The sequence below is a fragment of the Pelodiscus sinensis genome, chromosome 3 (genome assembly GCF_049634645.1).
Source record: "Pelodiscus sinensis isolate JC-2024 chromosome 3, ASM4963464v1, whole genome shotgun sequence".
Lineage (NCBI taxonomy): Eukaryota > Metazoa > Chordata > Testudines > Trionychidae > Pelodiscus > Pelodiscus sinensis.
The window spans coordinates 53476640-53496854 of record NC_134713.1 but is presented as its reverse complement, the minus strand read 5'-3'; the positions used below and the strand labels follow the sequence as shown (position 1 = coordinate 53496854).

The following is a 20215-nucleotide window of genomic DNA, read 5'->3' as shown; positions in this document are numbered from 1 at the left end:
GAAATCCGTTGAATGATCACAGGGGGCTGCCGCACTAGGAACAGAGTGGCTGGGAGCCCTACCTGGGGGTCCCTGCCATTTCTAACTCTGGGGCAGCAGGAACCGAACCGCCCAGCTCTCTGTCCCTAGTCAGCCCTAGGGAGTCACCCCTTCCCCCCCCCAACCTGATCTCCTACCTTGAGTCCCCTCAAACACCCAACCTCCTCCCGACACATGCACCTCCCCACATTTCTGCCCTGAGCACCCCCGCCCTGACTCCTGCATCCCCTATTCCAAGCCACCCCAAACTTCCCAACCTCCTCCCCCTGACTCCTGCACCAACCACCCCCTGCCCTGAGCCCTCACAGGGACCTGAGCAATGCCAGGTAAATCCTCTAGTTAGTTTCTAAAATGTAACTTACTAGAGTATATACATCAATGATCCTCAATGGCTAGCTCCCCTTATTCCTTTATTTGAAATGACAAGGAGGAAAAACTTAACTATATTACAGACTAAACCTTGGTCTAAAGTTCTGTAATGGAGCTCTCATGAAGTTTCTCATATAGGACTGGTTCCTGATTAGCTAATGCCACTTAATAATAATGCCCCTCCAAAGGTACCAAACTTCTAATTCTAAAAATTAAGGGAACTGAAAATATGGGAAAAAATAAAATTTATGGTTATGCCATCTTGCAGATAAAAGATTTTTACATCTAGAGTTATACTCTCCTTAAAATAAGGTTTAACAATATATATCCTCTAACTAGAACAGCAATATAGACTGCACATGTATATTAATGATCAAAAAAGCAGCTCAAATTAATTTCAAAATTAATTTTAAACATTACAGTTTCTGTGCAGAAAATTTGCCAAGATGAAGTTATGTTCGTTATGTGACTGTTGCATATGAATTTATGGTCAGATGGTTGCAAAAGATGCATCTGAAACACTGAATTATGTATATTCTTTTAATCTCAATATATATGTAAAATTATAATTTATACATAAAAACTGAACTGAAGTTGATGAGCTGTTCACCAAATTTTCACCCAATGGAGCTTCAAATGGCCAAAAACCCAATTAAAATGGGAGCTATAATAGAAACACTGATAAACTAGTAATACTGCTAGGTGCTTCTATACTACAGTAGTGTTTCGAAGCTGCTTCATACAGCTTTGATCAAATAAAAAGATACTATATTGGCATTTTCAGTTGCCAACATTGCCATTTGCAATTAAAAACTAGAATTGGCTCTCATTCTATGCAGGCAATTATCTAAAGGCATCTGGCAATCTTCCTTGTTTACAGTGTTGCTGTGTCATGACTTCATTGTTTTGGAAATGTATTTTTGTGTAGGTTTAATACTGTCAACTTTATTTTAATTGTGGAACTTATTTAACAATTATCATTATGCTCTCAAATTATACGGAGTACCACCAAAGTATGATTTCTTGGCATTTACGTGACAACTGCAATAAGAAGTGTCCTAATAAGTATTTAAGTGATTTTCAGAGTACTGAAAAAGAATTATCTATGCCAGAATATGATTTAGTGTAAAAGAGTCCCATTAAAACATATATAGCAAAGTGTACCTGATAAGTAACTAAGAATAAAGAAAGTTCAATACATAAAAATAGATTTTCATAACGAACTATTTAGAGAGTAATAAATAGATCTACTTAGCTGACCACAATCTTTCACTAAATTAAATGTAATTTCTCACCTGTTTCTGGGTGGGGTGTTTTTTTTTTTTTTTTTTTTTTTGTCTATAGCAGTTTTGGACTACTAAGTAAATCAATCCCTGAGGTAAATCATTAACCACAGTGCAGTGGTTTTTGGCAACATATTCTATATAACTATAAAAACTTATTATTAAAGTAGGATTTGGGGATTCCCATGCTGGTATGACACAAAGCATTATTTGATCATAAGTTATCAAAGACAGCTTTTAACAAATACTTGTTTTAGTACTAAAAGTGTTATAGTTTACATTTGCTCACTGTACATAATCATCTATTCAATGAAATAACTGAAATTAACATTCAAAGAATGTGTCTTGCCATCTGTTTCATACTCTGCAGTATGATAGTTTTCTATTATTAAACAGTGACCCATGCTCATAGACAACTATATCAAAGATCAATTTTCTGTACTTTTACAAAAGTTCAATATTTTGAAGCCCCATTTCTTCAGCTGACATCCCTCAAATTTCATCTGATTTCTTAGAACTTTCCGGGATTAGGAATATGGTGTACTGCAATTACTTCTTGATAAACTCTGTCTTTAAACTGAATTATCTATGGTGTAGAGCCATGTAGTATGAATGCATCTAGAAAGAGGACTAATACCGAACTAACTTGTTTTGGAAACCCTGGGAGACAGTTTAAAGTGGTTGCTTAAGTTATGGTGTTAAACCTCAGATAAGCATCACCCTGTCTTAAGGAGCCAGTTCAAAATATACTTTAATTCTGTTTGAATCTCTCTTTGAAGGATAATACCTATAACCACAGGAAAATATTAGTCACATCCTCCACTAACCTAATGAACACTGTGCACACATCCAAAACAGAAGAGTAACTTGCTAATACAAGGTGCATAAGGAACTTTTATTAACATCCAATGGATGAGATAAATCAAAATTGTATAACAAGCTAACAGTTTAAAGTGCTTTCTAAATGATGCCTAACTATAACAGAAATAGTAAGGAACTTCTTAGCAGTCTCAAATTAATGTATCATGATTATTACTAATAGGATGAATTCCAAATACCTAACCATTGAACATTTTAATAAAAACATTACAGTAACACTATGTCCACTGTGCTGCTAACTGTATGAATGCTAAATAAGTTCGTAACAACCAAAACTATTACTTATAATACCTAATGAATTCATAATGATGGGAATACCACACTGCACGATACAAATGAGGGGCAATAATAATTAAACTAAGAACCCAAACCTTGGATATTTAAGTACACTGGTAATATTAAAAGCATTAGACTAGAGATCCTGGTTCATGCAGAGCTCATGAACTCTGTCTGCAGCCTGGCCTTTTACAAAAGACATTTGACTAGAGAGCCTGGTTCATGAAGAGCTCATGAACTCTCTCTGCAGCCTGGCATTTTGCAAAAGCCCCACTGTCTTTTTAAAAATTATTTCAGGCAAGAATGTCAATTCCCAAGCGACAGATACAACCACATATGAGAGCAGATGCTCGGTACTTCCTGCCTCTGTCCTGATCAACCACCTACAAACATACGTTTTCAGACCAGGCTGAAAACGGTTGAAAAGCTGTGGACCAACACACTGGCCTCTTTCCTTCCAGTAACTGTTTTTTATTTAGCTTCTGGGCACAAGCACGTATAAACGTGTCTAAAAATAACCAACGAGACAAAACTGTAGTAAGAGCCTAGCTGCACGAACGAATGGTGGGAAAACAGTAAAACCCCTAAGCCAGGGGAAGGCTGTACAGGCCCGAAAGAGAAAGTAACTACTGTATTTGGTTCCAATCAGCTAGTTTCTCGCTGAGCATTTTCAGGGCCGCTTGGGGGAAAAGGGGGGCAAGTGGGGCAATTTGCCCCGCCCCCACGAGAATGTCTGAGGTCTGAGACAGGGAGTGCCAGGATGGGGCCCCCGAAATTGCTTTGCCCCAGGACCCCTAAATCCTCTGGGCGGCCCTGGGCATTTTCCGCTGGATGCTCAGGTCTAGTCCCTCTTTTCCCTGCTTCACACCTCGCCACGAGCGAGCCCAGCCCAGCCACTATTCGCCTGGGCGAGTGACAAAGAGCAGCCCTGCACCAGCGCAGTCCCTTGCAGAGAAGACTGGCGGGGAGGTCCCTCGGGACCGCCGACACGTGGGTTTTCCCCGAGGGAGGGCCAAGCGCTTCCTCAGCACAGCCGGCTCCCAAGGCCCCCACCCCGGCTCCCAGGGCAGTGGCTCCCTTTGCTACTCGCGGGGGGCGAGGGAGCTACAGCCTGCACTGAGCACCCGAAACGCTGACGTTTGAGAGTCACTTTTTGGCGGTTTTCTGGGACGCTCCCCTTCCTCTCTCCCGCCCTCGGCTGGGGGCTGCCACTGGCCTGCCGGCAAACCCCGCGCTCCGCATGGACTTTCCCCGGGAGAAGCGCTGCAGGCGGTAAAGCACAACTCTGCTCTGCCCTCCCCTCCCGCGCTCGGGAGATGCTCCAGGAGTCAGGGCGGGGCCGCGTCACAATTCGCGCCGCCTCGCCTGGCGCAGCGGGCGCCTGGCTCCCGGCCGGCGGGGACAGGTGCGGCTGCAGGCGGGGGAGACGTACTCACACGAACGCGTGGTAGATGAACGCCCAGCCGCGGGGCCGCTCCAGCACGTTGTACAGATAGTTTTGCAGCCTCCGGTACTTGGCGTTCCGCCGACAGCTCTGGCTGCTGTTGTACGACAGCGGCTTCCCCAGCAGGCTCATCCGGGCTCCCCCTTGCTTCCCCCGCCGGGGCTCCCGCGAGCCACCGATGGCGCTGCCGGTGCCCAGCAGGAGCAAGCCGTCCCCCCTCGGGGCCGAGTTCATGAGCACCCTGCCGCGGCCGGATTCCACATCCTTCATGCCGCTCCCCGGGCGGCTGCTCTTCATCCAGAGCCCGGCGGAGCCGCCCTCCTCTCCTCCGCTGTGCTTGCGGGGCATGGCATCACCACAGGCGCGAAGAGCGGGGCAAGAGCAGCACCGGAACTGGGTGCGGGTAGCAGCCGTCAGATCAGCTTCCCCGGGTGCGGGCGGGAAGCGGCCCACAGAGCTGGGGAGAAAGGGGCACAGTGTCCAACCGAGTCCCTCGGCGGAGAGAAGCAAAGCGGAGTGGGATAGGGGGAGCTGCGTGGGCCACTTTGATCGAGCAGGGTCCTTTCTCCCTCGGTGCTACTGGCGGGGAAGAAGCCCCGTTGTCCCCATACACACTACTTAGCCCCTGGAATCCACAAGCAGAGAGAGGGACTCCTAAGCAGCCCCCCCTAGGCTGGCACCTTCCCCTAAAAGGCGGGATGGCTCCCTTTGCCCCTCGGGTCTTCTTTTAAAGAAGTTCCAAATAATACGGTCTCAGCAGCCCAGCTAGCTCCGTGGGTAATCGGGCGAGCCGATGAGCTCCAGCAGTAAAAGGGAAACGACCGTGGCAGAAGCTCTCTCAGCTATTTGGATGTATGGCGTGCGAAATAAAAGTAAAACTAGGGCAGCTTGAGGGGGGAAATTAACACAGAAGGGTCCTGCCCTTGGTTTAGCCGGTACATTTTGCTCTCATAGACCCCCTCAGTCGAACCAAAAAGCTGTTGCTCTAATTCCAAATGCAGGAGGGTAATTGTACATCCTTTGAATAAAAAAGGCTCCAATGTGTGTCCACTGTCAAACGGCAAGCACCACCATGCCCGGACAATGACAGTAGTGCTGAAAACATCTGACAACACGCAACTCCTGGAGGTTATACAGATTGTCGGCTAATTTCCATTTAAGTCGAAGGAAGTAATAAAACAGTCACTAGCAGCAGCAACTCCTTAGAGACTATGGGGGAAGAAGTGTCAGCTGGAGCAGCCCCACTGTGTAGGTAGCCCCAGCTTTCCCTTCCTCTGCCCAATTGCATATAGATTTATACAGTAAACATCTGCACAAACAGGACTATGTAACAGATCTGAAGTCTCACGCACTCCCCCACCTCGCAGACGCTAATAAACTGCATTAGCGGTTCCTCCTTGATTGAGGCGTGGGGTATGAACGAATAGGAAAGAGAGCAAATCCAAACCCGAAGGGAAAGAAAGTCCTTCTCTCTCGTGCTTGCAAACTCCCGGCAAGTGCCAGGGCTTCACACCGCACAGATAGGATGGCCAGTGAGCGAAGGCATTGATGGGCGGCGCTTGGTATCCGAGCTGAGCAGCAGAAAACAAAACGCCCCTTGCTGAGGGTGGGCGTTTGGCTCCTTGTCTCTCCCCCGCGTATTAAGGTGAATGTGCAGAAAACCACACCCGCAGTTACCCCGCATCAGCCCCCACTCCTCCTCTAAGGCGCGCGCACCCACACACAGAAGGAAGCAGGCGGCTGCTCCGGGAGCTGCCCAGGCAGGATTTATCTGATTATTATTTATTGGCTGCACTCGGCTCCAGCGCCCGCGGCTCCCTCCTTAGCTGTCCCTTGCTGGAGCGCCTCTCGCCCAAACACACCCACGGCTTCTCGCGAAGCAATGTGCGCTCGCCAGGCGCCCACGTGACTCTTCGCTCAACTCCACCGCCACCCACACTCGCACGCCGGCCGGCTGGCGGGAGAGTCGCTCAGGAGGTTACCGCCTGTCACAAATCTCCTGGAGACAGAAAAGTGGCGGACCCGCACGCTGAGACACGCCAGGAGTTGTCATCCTGACAAGCAGCCAGATCAGGGTTGATTTGCGAAAGCCCCACCGTAACGCTTAGCTTGTTTAAAAATGTCTCTTTAAAGCACATGTATCGCTTGCTGTAGTAAACCAGAAGACATTACTCACTTCCTCTGAACCCGAGCTGCTGCTGCTTTGCATGCTGCAGCTAAAACACATCATCGTATTCATTTCCTAAAGTCAACTGATCGCTGCCCGCCCTCCACACACGCAGGCTGTTGCGAAAATATATTGTTCCCAAAAGGGCACAGTGATACGTGCCTTAAGAATGGGCACAGAATATGGGGAGAGCAGAAAGCCTGCTTAGGTCTAAAGAGAGCCTCTGGTTTACAGTGCTTAGCCCCTGTTAGGGTTTAGTTAATTCTCAAGCCTGCTCAAATCCTTAATCATTGAGGTTGTGAGGCTGTTCCGTTAACACTCTATTAAGAGAAATAGTAACAAAACTAAATATATCATCCCCCTACAAGTGATAAATTAATAAATGTTAAACCAAGCATCTCCTGAAAGCAAGCTCTCAAGTCTAATTTGTTTAGGCTGATTTTCAAATATGCTTCCACTCGTTTTAATTAAGTTGGGAACGCTAAAATTAGGCCCATATGGACTTGTTCCACGGTATGTGCATGTGGTAACAATAAACTAATATCAAAATTATTACAGGATCATTAAGGAGGATTTCTCCTGCAGACTCGACCTAATCAAGACGTCTGTTAAAAGATCTTAGTTATGACCAACTTCCTTGAATGTTACCTTACTTTTCCAAACACATTCAGCTGAATGAGAAAGTCCAGTATACTAAATAATCATTTCACAGGTGCAGGATAAAATAAGAAGATGGACAGAGTAGTTGTGCTTTGTACCATCATGTTAATTATAAAGCATGTGGGGCATGATTACCTCTCCAGTAGGTGTGGTGGTAGTATGGGGAGAGATAAGGCTAATTTAGTAATAGGAAAAACTAATTCTTATTGAGATAATGCAAAACTTATGCTATAACAATCAGCAAAATTACCACATTCTGCTGTGTTAAGAACACAGTTGTTTTCAGTTGATCAAATCTTTCAAAGAAAATCAAAATGTAAGGTCTAGGTTTAAAGTTTGAGAGGGTAAAGGGGGTCAATTGTTTAGAAGATTACATGAATGAATTAGAAGATTACAGCAAAATGGGTGCTCAACATAATTGAATTATGAGAAATTTAAGATTAAAGTTAAGAACAGGTAACTAACAAATTTTAGTTAGTGTTACAAAATGTCCCCAAAGCTCTTTAATCAGAGAGTTTGATCTGCTTCATTTCTTCACTGGATTTCCTCTTGTAAGCAAACAGGAACTTTAAAAAGTAAAAGTGTGACATAGTAGAAACACAGACCTCCAGAGGGGAGCGGAAATGGCATATGTAGAAACACACATTAAAATGTTTGTGCAACATATTTATTGTAAGTTAATTTATATTTATTTTTTTTCCAAAACTCATCATTACTACATTCTACTGGAATTGTAAATTAAATTGAGTTTAGTAAGATGTCTCTCTGCTAGTTATTTGCATTCCTCCTTTGAACTGATGCAAGTGTTTTTAAGTCAATATCTCATTTTCCTCTTTCCATCCCCTTTGTGCCCATTTAACAATAGATATATGAAGTTAGAGTTAAGTTACTAAAGACTTGATCCTTATGCATAACTTCATACATGTTACAAGTCTCATTGTTTCACAGTAGTAAAGTGTTGGCAGGGCTGATCCCCAAATTCTAGAAAGAGATATCATTATATCTCTGCAGGAATAGGGGGTGGGAATTAGAGCTGTGACTACACTACAGAGTTTTTTGGAAAAATGGCCATTTTCCCAAAAAAGTCATGTCCACACTGCAACTGCATTTTTTTGACAAAAAATTGAAAGAACAGAGGGTTTTTTTCCGACATTGGTAAACCTCTTTCTATGAGGAAGAAGCCTTTTTCCAAAAGAGCTCTTTCAGAAAAAGCTGTGTGTGGACGGGGAAGAGTGAGTTCTTTGGAAAAAAGAGGAAAAAGGAAAAAGGAAAAAGCACAGGTGCCCTGGTGCCATTCTGTCCATAGTAATCACAGTTTAAATGTGAGAGAGCATTCATTCAGTGTGGACGCTATCTTTCGAAAAATCAGATAGCTTTTTCAATGCGCTTTTGCTGTGTGGATGGTCTCTTTCGGAAGAATTTTTTTAGGAAGATCTCTTCAGAAAAGCTTCTTCTGAAAGAAGCCTGCAGTCTAGACATAGCCTGAGTATCATAGACAATCAAAGGAATAATACTGTAATCCACAAAGCGTAAATTAGACAGCTAAGCTCCTATATAATGAATGGGGAAAGATAAGTGCCTTAGGTCAGTGGTCACCAATGAGTAGATCTTGCAGCCTCTGACAGGTGATCCTGACTGGCTTGGCCAGGAAGCTATCAAGCACTGGCACTTCCGTGGCCCCTCCATCCACTCTCATGCTGCCCTCTGCCATGGAGCTGCCCCCCTGGGAGCCTATTGCTTGGTGTGGAAGGGAGGGGGAGCTATCTCAGTTAAACAGTGTCTAGCCAGAATCTGCTTCCCTCACCCCTGTCCCAGGGGGACTCCCACAGAGTACTCTGGCTCCAGTTTGCCATTCCAGCCAAGGGGAGCCATAGGAAGCTTCTGCAAACCGGAATCAACGGGAGCCACAAGGCTCTGCAGCTGCAGAGCCTTTACATAAACAAACTGGGGCTGCCCATTAGCAGCTTTCTCAAAGTGGACTTTAAACCAACATTTGAGAAACACTGCCTTATACAGATAATGGGTGTATAGATGCCCATAGTGAGGCTGCAGCCACAGGCACCAACTTTCTAATGTTCCAGGGGCTGGCAAACCCCAAATCCCATCCCCACTGCATCTTTTCTTCCAAGGCTCCACCCCTGCTCTGCTTCTTCCTGCCCCTGATCCATCCTTCCCCTAAGCACACCTTGCCCACACTTTTCTTCCACACACTGCAAGCATGAACAGCTGAGCACCAGCACACAGGAAATGGGGGGAAGAAGAGATGCTGATCAGAGTGTGGGGGTTCTTGGTAGATGGTCAGCAACCACCATTTTTTCATGGGCCCCCCACATAGATCCCATTGCAGTTCTGTGTGCTTGAAGAGAGATTTTGAATGTGCTTATTTTTTTCTGTGGTTATTTGGATTGATTTAATTGGAACAACTTACAGTAGTAGCATTAAACATGTGCATAAATATTTTCAGGAACAGGGAGTAAGAGTGGGGGAAATAAAAGGTAACACTGTTAAAAAGCAGACACAAGGTCCTGTTGTTGATGAATTTTTTGAGAGTCAGTAGGAAATTTTGTAATAATTCTGTGCCCCCTAGTGGTACTAAAATTATATAAGAAATAGTTGTGAAACAGTAGTTTTATGGTGACAGCAAAAAGATAGACCAGTTATTCAAATGAAGTCACACACCAGTACAATAAGTCTGAAGCAGGCAAAATGCAGTATGGGTACTGATCTGAGTTGAATATTCTGTTTGGATTGTATGACAACAATGGTATTTTGCCAGTTTTTTTATTTGATCCAACAATGCTTTGAGAAAAATCATGTATGGTGAAACAACAAATGTTAATTAATTTGATTCTTCCTAATCTACGTGATGGACAATCTGGATATTCATGCTATAATATGGCTGCCTAATGATTAGACAGCAGTCAAATGCATACAAGTGTGCTCTGTTTGGCAAAAGACCTATATTATGTGCAAATCTTAATCTTAGCTTATGTAAGGCTGTTCAAAGGTAGAGTATAAAGTCCACCTCTGTACTCATGTAGTTCTTAATATGAGATGAGGGCCTACATTTTTAAACCAACAAATTCTCATGGTATTTTAGGCTCAAAATATATGGCTACTGCAATGATGAGGTGCATGCAGTTTGAGCATACAGAATTAGTCCATGAATTCTAACATTAGAAGTTACTTGAAATAACTTCTGAGAAGTCAAGAAATTTGGAATGAATGTTGGAGAACTGTGCTGCTCTGGAGAACCCATGGATTGTTTAAGTACATGCAGATGTTGTGATACCAACTCCCAGCATGAACATTTTGCATTCAAATATTAGTGCATTCTGGCCAGTATCCAATTTTATGCTCTAGTATAAATGTCTAAAGTATAACCTTTCAAAATTATAAACTTGTGTTTTAGTGACCACCTTGCATTATCCCAACTATGTACAGTAAACATTACATATTTTAATCTGTGGAAGGGTACAAATACACATCTACAATGTTTATAATACAAGGATCATATTACAGTAGACTTCCGATAATCCGGAACCTATGGGACCTAGATGGTGCTGGATTATCAGATATGCCGGAGTATCAGGAGGTACTATAAGATGGTTATGTATATACTGTATATAGTATATACTGTATAAAAAGTGTTCTTAACCCTTTTTATTGTACATATTGTATACAGAATACTGTAATGTTTTAGTTTTTTTAACCCTTTTTTACCCTTTTCGCTCAGTTCAGCTGCTGCCGCTGTTACCTTGTGACTCATTTTTTGCCGAAGCTCACTCACTAGGCTCTTGCTGTTTTAATGCCGGACTATCAGGAGTGCAGGACTATTGGATGCCGGACTATTGGAGTTTTACTGTATATGGACTAGTTGTGTTTCCACTTACATGATGATATTAAGTGACTGAGAATAAAGGTATGTTAATTACAGTGAAACCTTTGTTATCCGGCACTCTGTTAACCAGAAAACTTTGCTAACCAGCATTGCTCCCAGCCGCAAAACTGTTACATCTTCAGGCGCACAGGCCTGGCTTGGTTTACCATGATTATCTTAATTTTTTATTTAAAAAATACTAATCATCTTTAACTCAAAATAGAAATATGAGACCAACTGCTGCACACTACAAAACTACCAATATTAAAAACTTGAGTTTTACTATTATTGTCCATTGGTTTTTCCTAGGTTGATGGGACCCGCATATAATGGGAAATTTTAGATAACCAGAACGCCCTAATTCCTGAGTGTACTGGATAACACAGGTTTTACTATATATAGCATATTGTATTAATTGGTATTTCTGGATTAAATAATTTGACTATTTTATCTGAATGTATCTCACTAGTGAAGAATTATCTCCTTTGTTCCAGTAGGATCTGCTTCCATAGGGATTTATACATACTGCATAAGAGAGATTCTTCACTGTCAACAATTTCAGGTACAAATATAATGTGTTAGAAGTTGAGGCAGTTATCTTTAATTTGAGAAAAGAGCGGTACGTGTTAAACTTAGATAAAAATTTTAACAATACCAAAAATGAGCTGATTACACAAGTAATTTAAATGATTAAACAAGTTAAATCCATTTATTCATGTTTGAATATTGTTGACATAGCAGAACTTTTAGAAATTTTCCCTACCCATTGCTTTCCTAGGGCACTCTGCCCACCAGTTGAATTGTCACCCAACACCTCTCCATCTCATCTGCGATGATGACCTGCCATCATTCCTTCCATCATAATGATCACAAAGAAATGTCATCTTTATGCCTAATATGAGCAAAGTACATTAGTTTGCACCTGTTGGTTTTTGACATCACAATGTGCTTTTTTCCAGTAATTTTTATAACATAAGCATTCATCTTCTTTTCTATCCAGGAGATGCACAGGAGTCTTTATCACCACCACATCTAAAAGGGTTTTATTTTTTTTTTATAATTAACACTGTCATACGTGTTAATTTCTCATGATTCACATCCTTAAATCACTTAATCCAAAATAAGCTTTTTACCAATTAAATGCCTTCATACATTTTCAAATGCTATATGGTCTTCATAAAGGAGTCCAGAATTGCCAAAGCCACATCTACTCGTCTTCCAATATCTTGAAAGTTTTTATTTGGATATGTCTGATCCCAGATAACTGAATTAATTTACCACCTCTACAGTTTGGCCATTAATCATGGTGACCTCTTATATCAGACTTTTCTTCAAGTGGCCATACTTTCTCACTTTTTATTTCTCTGTGAAATGAAAGAGATCAGCAACCAGGCCTGCTTCCTCGAGGAGGAAGTTTTTGTCCAAATGATCCAGGTATTCAGACTGCTGTGGTAATTTTTGTACAACATATGCTTTTGTTACCCGGCTTGTGTGATGGTAACAGTGTATGCTAATTAGTTAAATGCCAATTAGCCTAATTACTCTAAAGAAGATTGCAAATGCGGACCCTCTCCCGTATCTAGTCACTGGGTAGTCTCAGGAACTGGCGCAGATATAAAAACCTACAATTTGGTTAGATTTTAAACCACAGGACTACATTAACAAAGAAATAATAATTGAACATACACTCCTTGGGGAAGTCCCAAAGAGGAAAGAAGACACAAAGTCTTACGGCGCAGGGACGATTGTTGGGGTGCTGGCGACCTACGAGCCTTTGGTCCTTTTGGGTCTCAGGCGAGGAACAGCCAGGAGTCCCTCGGTGGTTGTCTCCAGGTCGAAGCTGGCGACCTCAAGCCTTTGGCCCTGCCGGGCCTCTAGCGAGGAACAACCAGGCAATCCCTCGAAGAGCCGAGTAGAATCGTTGACCTCATCTTCCATGACGTGCGATTCTTCGTGCTCTTCGGCGCAGCTGGAACAAGACGATTGTGGATGCCTACTCTAACTACACTAACTAAAGAGAAAAACCTAACTAAATCCCCACGCATCTGCCGAACAGTCTCGACGACGGCCGACGTGTGTAGACCGACGCAATCCTGAAGGACAAGCTCAATGACGGGATCTATCCTAACTAATCCTATCTACCCTAACCTTAACATGGAGAGTGAACCTTCCATACACCTCCAAAAGAGTGAGCTAGCTCCAATGCCTAACTAGACCCGACGCCCGACGCAACCCCTGCAACGGGCATTGCTTGGTCTTATAAAGACTGGGTCTATGAATATTCATGAGCGCTTTGGTTTGAAAGATTGGTCTACCAGAGACACTCATTTACATAATTTCAAATCTATTGGTCCACTGACCATAACATATTAACATAAAACAGAATGTTTACCATAACAAATATTTAAATATTAAAAGACAGTTGACCAAGGTAAATGAGGTACGTGCCAGGTACTAAAACTATAATGGCTTCCACTAAAGTGACACTTTAGAATGATTGACAGCTTAGATGATTGACAGTTCTTACTTCAATGTTAGCAATGGCATTAAGATTTAAGCACAGATACACATAGGCATACATAAGTTCAGACACATTATTTCAATACTGTTAACAATGTTACAGGTTGTACATGGGCATAAGCATTCAATCATTAAACAATCTGTAACACTTTGAGTTATCATTTATATACTAATAACTTGCCAGTCAATGATATTATGATGACATGTATGTAGTAATGTTATATGTAAAGCTATACATTTACTCTATATGATTGTGACAGATTCCTGGGGTGTAAGTTGGACTGTGAGACCTTTGAGCCTTCTAGCACCCACCAGCTTGGGGCAGCCCAGTCACTCATGAATCATCATGTAACAGGTTCAGTCCTGTTTGTGAGCACCCCTAAGTGGCTGAAGAGGGTCATGCAATAATTACTTTGCCTGTTTGTGGGCGAGGCACAGTCCAATCTGTGGCTGTGGTTTAGGCCTCCTCTTTACCCCCTCGTTCAGGTGTAGTTTGTAGGGGATTGGAGGGGACCCAGACCTGCCCACTTTTTTGGGTCCCGGCTCAGGGACCTATATGTAGCCATTACCTGCCAGCTTTCAGAGTTCATAATTCTGGTCACGTCCCCGGGCCACTTCCCTGGGATGCCATCTCATCCAGCCCTTCTCAAGAGCTTAGTTGTAAAGTTCCCCTTGTCTAGGGTTCCTCAGAGTTACCGCTGGCTAGCCTTTTGCATAAGGATCTAGCTCCACTTAGCTCAGTGGTTCCCAAACTTTTTGGCATCATGCCCCCCTTTTTGATTTTTGAAAAACCTTCACAACCCACCCACCCACCCACCCACCCACCAAATAGCAGCAAAACTTGTTGAGGGAAAAAAAAAGGAACTGAACAGGGCAGCAAAACTTGATGGGAGGGGGGAGGCTAAGTCACCTCGCACCCCTATAATTTCTTCATGCCCCCAGTTTGGGAACCCATTAGCTGCACTGGCTCAACTCCCACTCAGAGCTGTCCAAGGTGCTGGTGTTCCCAGTCATCCCAGAGGTCTGCCTGAATTGAGCTCCAGGTTGGAACTACCTGGCCTTCACTAGCAGCTCCTTATATAGCAGCCTGCTGTACCCTGATTGGCTGCAGTGCAGGCTGCCTCTCTACCCTGCTCAGAGGACCTCTCCACTGCTACTGCTGCTGGCCAGGGTGCTGAAAGGCCTCCAGTGGGGAGGTCGGGCTCTGTTTGCCCCATCACACATCAATAGAGAGGCTACAGCCAATTGCACCATGCTCCCCAGCCTGGCACCCCAGAGCTGTTCCATCTTCACCTGGTCAGAAGTCTGACACGTAAGATCATTACTTAATTTATCACCCCAACAAAAAACTAATGGACATACAACAGCCCTTGTTAATCTGAACAGAGATTTCCCACACAATTCAAAGAAAGCACAGTGTTTTAGGTAAAATATAAAACAAATTTATTAACTACAGAAAGATGGATTTTATGTAAGTACAAGTGGTAGGCATGAAGGTTGGAAATCATTGATAAAATGAAAAGTAAATAAGTTATAAATCTAAAGTGTTTAGTCTAAGCAAGAATATAATCAAACAATGTTTAACCATTACAGATGGTACAAATAGGTTATAGTTCCTCAATATACAGGCTGGGGCTCCCCACCAACCTGGGACCACTCTTGCTCAGTTCACATTCTTTGTCTTCCAAGCATTTGTCCAGATGCTGAGATGGGGGAGAGGCCTGGTGATGATGTTACTTCCCCGCTTTTATATTTTCTTCCAGGAATGATCCTTACTGTGACATGAGGATCAGACAATCCCCATTGGTCAAGCTGTTTCCATTGCATATGTGTCTTGTTTTACTTGTATTGTTTGTAATCTTCGTAATCACACTTAAAACTCTGTTCTCTTTTGATAAGGAACTCTTTGCTTCTAATTTATACCAATAGTGTTGTGTGTGAATTAAAGCATTATTAAACTCAAGTTAAAGTGGCACTGGTTGGACCTCGCTGTTCTGGCACCCTCGGGACCTGATTGGTCCCGGATGAGGGGGTTTGCTGCCACCGGGCTAAGGCTTCATCCTGTCCCCACTGCTGCTACAACTACCTGGGGCTCTCCCCCATGGCCAGAGCTGCACAGCGGGGGCAGAGGTGTGCAGCCATTTACCTCCACGACTGGGGCAGGAGCTCCATGGCTGGGGCGAAAAGACAAGCCTGGAGCTTTGCTGCCCAGGCCAGAGCTCCCTGGCTGCTGCTGGGGTTGGAGCTCCCTGACCAGGTCCAGGGGTCCATGGCCACAGCCAGGGTAGAGATCCCCAGATGCTGGGGCCAGAAGTCCCCACCATGCCATCTGTCCACCCCTCTCTCCCCCCACACTGTCTGGGCTCCCAGCTGAGTTGCTTGTGCCCTCGATGGTGTTCCTGCCCTGCTGCCAGAGCTCTCTCCCTGGGCAATCTGATGTATCAGCTCCTGCAGGAGCGATAGGTAGAAGAGTGTTTATATTCCCCCAATTCAGGGATCACACTGGGATTTAGGAAACAGATAGGCACCTACAAGCCCCTAGTGAAGCTAAATCCTGCCAGAAGCAGAAACAGACAGCTAGGGAATTTTGCAGAGGAAATTTAGGCGCAGAGGTTTTTAGGTTTATAAAGGTTAGGTGGCAGACAATACAAGTCTTGAGGATTGCAGCAGAGCCTAAAACTGGGACTTTGGTACTTAAATTAAACTTTTGGTTCTTAAATCTTAAGTACATTTTTGAAGATGTGGATCCAACTCCCATCAAGTAAATGTTTAAATTAGTAAACCAGTCTAACCCTACTCATTTCAGTCAAGTTACACCCTTGTAAAACTGGTGTAACATAGTGGGGCTTTTTTCCAAAATACTATAAGAAGTTTTGGAGGTAAAAACTTAATTCACTGTTCTCAAATTATGAATATCAGCTATTTATGTTGTATTTAAACCATATGTTAATCTTCCTTCATATTATAAAAATGAGATGACTTAAATTACTGTACTACTTGCTGAGTCTGTTAATCAAAAATTAATATATTCTACAGCCATATGTTAATGCAGAAATTTTGAAAAACAAGAGCTTTGCAATTGCTCCTTTAAAAAAGTAGCAATAAAATAAAAATGCTTAGCTTTTCTGTAGTTCTTTTCCTGTTCAAAGAGCTTTTCAACTCTAATTATCCTTTGGGAATTTTAAGAAGCTATACCTCTCTATACTCCTTAAGTAATATCGTACCGCTCATTCCTGAACTAGCAACATCACAGAATATTGGATCAAAATACTAAAATTCTAACAGTTTGTATTTCTATAAACAGATAATACAGACTACTTCCTGTAAGTCCTTTGCATTTCAAATTTCCTTTGAAACTAATGAGAACTTTACATCTAGTGACACCTGTCTCCCACGGCAGAACTCCCTTTGACTTCATTAACTCATATCCTCTGGGAATGCAGAGTGGTGAAAGTGACGAACATAATACGACTTTGGAAGGCTTAGTCTCACTGACTGGGGAATTGACCTCAGCAACAACTGTTGTGCACTTGGTACTTTTGAAAAGGATATGACTTCTTTGCCTGTAACAGAATATGAGTATCTTAAGGCTGACTCATCTCCGTATGCACTTCATAAGTGTCCCACATGGGCCAAATTGAAAAGGTAATTCATTGATCACCAGGTAATTAACCAATTAAGGTGAGTCAGCGCCTCAACTAAGGACAAAAGATAGCCAGGAAAGGACAAGAGAGAGTAGAAGAAAGAGCCAGAGAATCCCGAGATTTCAGGGAAATTAGAGTTCTTGCTACAGATTGAACCTCTTTAGTTTGGCACCCTTGGGACCTGACCGGTGCCGAACCAGAGAATTTGCCAAACCATGGGAGGTCAGTATTGTCTAGCAGGATTAACACCATTTCCACTGCTTACTGGGCTCTTACAAGTTATTTAGTGGTAAATTAGAGCTAAATAACAGCACAGAACACTGAGAGTCAAGACTAGTAGCTGTAAACAAACTTTATGGGACCCCGGGAACTTGGCCACACCCATGATATGTGAACATCTGGCTAACTAAAATCATGCCAGACCACGATGTTTCGGGACCAGAGAGTGCTGAAATAGAAAGGTTCAACCTGTACTCTTCCTGCAGTGTTTGGGGTGAAGGGGAAGATTTATGTTATGGAGAGCAAGCACTTGTATAGAACACTGTAAATAAAACACATGGTTTTGAAATTGAATGTGTGAGAATGGTTTGCATAAGACGTGCGGGTGGAAGGAATGCTGTCCTGTGATCGCATAAATATGTTTATAGAAACCTAACTGTAGTTACTTAGTATTGAAAATGTTTTACTAAATCTTTTAAAACCTCACCCCAGGAGGACGTGAGCATCCAGGAGAGATGAAAAATCAAGAGGCAAGACAAGTACAGAAGTAACAATAATATAATGACAACAGCATCAGTGAGACAAATCTGTAACAGACAAATGCTACTAATAAAAATTGGGCATAAGTTATTTATAAAAAAAAGATTTTATTCAGAAAGGATCTTTAAAGGTCATTCCTACTGTTTTATACCTGAGGCTTGATGAAGAACGACGGCAGCTGTTATGCATCTTACTTATATCATACTTCCATGTACACTATAGTCTGAAACACAATTTATTAGTCAAAAAGGATTTTAAAATATCCTGAAAGGTTGAAGAGAGGCAGATGGTGCTGCTTCCTGAAGTAGCACAGGCCAGAGTTATCTGACAGGAGCGAAGACAAAAGGTGCCAATCAGAGAAGCAAATACCAGAGAACAAGATAGACAGGCCTGTGAAATGAACACCCAGTGACCTGGCCCATGATGCAACAGTTTTAGTAGATAAGTTTGACTAGCCAATGCAACTGACAAAAATATATATGAGTGAGAAGAGGTGATTCACTTCTGATATCCTGACCTCTAAGACTGACAATCAAAAGTGGAGACTTTCAATCCCAATCTTTGTGGTATAAGATCCACAATCTTAACACAATCAATTTTATCCATATTGTTCTTCATCTGAGTAAAAGCAAAATAATCAAACTTGTTAGATGAAGTTTTCTAAAACTCTGTATATGGCGGCAACTTACTGAGAGACAGTTGTGGAGCCAACTGATCTCTAATTAAGATCTTTTAATTTAGCCACTTATTGGTTGTTTTATTTATTTAATGGCCTCTTATCTATGTTTGCATGATATAATTATCTTCCACAAGGGTGGCCAGGCAAGGAAAAAAGAACCAGAGTCTCACTGGACAGATGTAGTCACGGCACTTAATGCATTTCTAGAAAGTGTTTTGACAGCACAGTGATGGGTGCCTAGTATAAGAGTTTGAAGAGAACAGAACAGACTACTAGGCAATTAGCAGAGGAGAGTATGTACTCAAATACATTGAGGATCTGAGTTGTGAGAGGTGTCTCAGAGAGATGCAGGCATGTATATGTTTATGCAATCTCAGAGGAAGAGGTCTTTCCCTCTGTGTGTGATGGGGGGTGGGGGCGAGATCGCAGACCCGGAGTGGATATTCTCACTTGCATTTAGAAGAATATCTATCACTATTAATGTGTCTGTGGATAAGAAGAAATAAAGAGGAGGGAATGTAGGATGTAAATGGGGAAGGGTAGAGAGATAGGGAAGAAGTAAGGATGTAGGATACTTAGGGAGTGGCCCACAGAAAGACAATGAATTATGTGAGTGTGTATCAAGAAAGGGACTCTGGGGGGGCACAAAACAAGAAACAGGAAAAGTGCATGGTAGAGAAAAATGGAGAAAGAAGGCATATTAATACGTGGCATAACACAGAGAAAGATGGGAAGGAGCTAATCAAATGTTATATCCTGATGTACTGCTGAACAGTAACCCCTGTTCACACATGAAGCAAGACATGAAGGTAGACTATCAATCTAAACATGTAATAACCATGCTCAGTTAGTCAGCCGCAGTCTGACCAAAATATTATAGCAGTCTGAACAGCAGATACTTAGCAACAGGCCCTGAGTAGCCACACAGATCCAATTTTACAGCCATCTCCTCTTTCCCCACCCCAACTCCCAGCCTCAGCCTTTTTCTTTCTCCTGTAGAGAACCAGGAATACTGAGTTCAGGGACTAACAATCAGGAAACAAAACAGGAGTGGGGAGCAGGAAGGCAACACAATCATCATCATCACAATTTTCTTCCCTTCTCCCCAAAAAGCTCAGTGGTACTTGACCCAGAGGCACCATATGAATAGACATCTGACTCGGGGGGGATGCTGTTATTATGGTGCATTTTCCTTGTTGTAAACATGGCATCATCACAGTAAGTAAGAGTATCTACTTACCTGTAGTAAACATACTTGCTACACTCCATACTCTGTAGCCCACAAGTTCATACCATGAACTTCAAGACACACACCTAATGCACACACTGTTGCAGCATAAAATGCATGGATTATTGTGTGGATATAGTTGTTGGAATTCCCATAATTCCTACTTACATCAGTCAGTTTTGAGAATGGCAAAAGGGTGGGAGGAACCTTTTATGTCAGCATAGACAATTTGGTCCTCACAGGTCAACTGAAGAGCTGACAGAATAGGGTTTCTTCAATACTTTCTTAAGGTGTATTCCAAATACAATATAAACTATCATTTAATGAAATAGGGAAGGATGTATCTTCATGTTCCTCCAGCATTCTGTGCAGTCTCTATATTATCCCA

At 42.7% G+C, this 20215-nt stretch overlaps 1 protein-coding gene across 3 annotated transcripts in view; it reads right to left on the bottom strand.

The window, feature by feature from the left end:
- Positions 1-6474, bottom strand: part of KCNQ5 (potassium voltage-gated channel subfamily Q member 5) — a 451318-nt gene extending 444844 nt beyond the window's left edge. For 2 of the 3 annotated variants that reach the window (XM_075923769.1, XM_006127210.4), the window contains exon 1: positions 4283-6474. In XM_075923769.1, coding sequence (XP_075779884.1) covers positions 4283-4638 — 356 coding nt within the window. In that variant the 5' untranslated portion in view covers positions 4639-6474. The remainder of the gene's footprint in view (positions 1-4282) is intronic. The other variant, XM_006127213.4, reaches the window with a different exon arrangement.
- Between the last annotated feature and the right edge of the window lie 13741 nt (positions 6475-20215).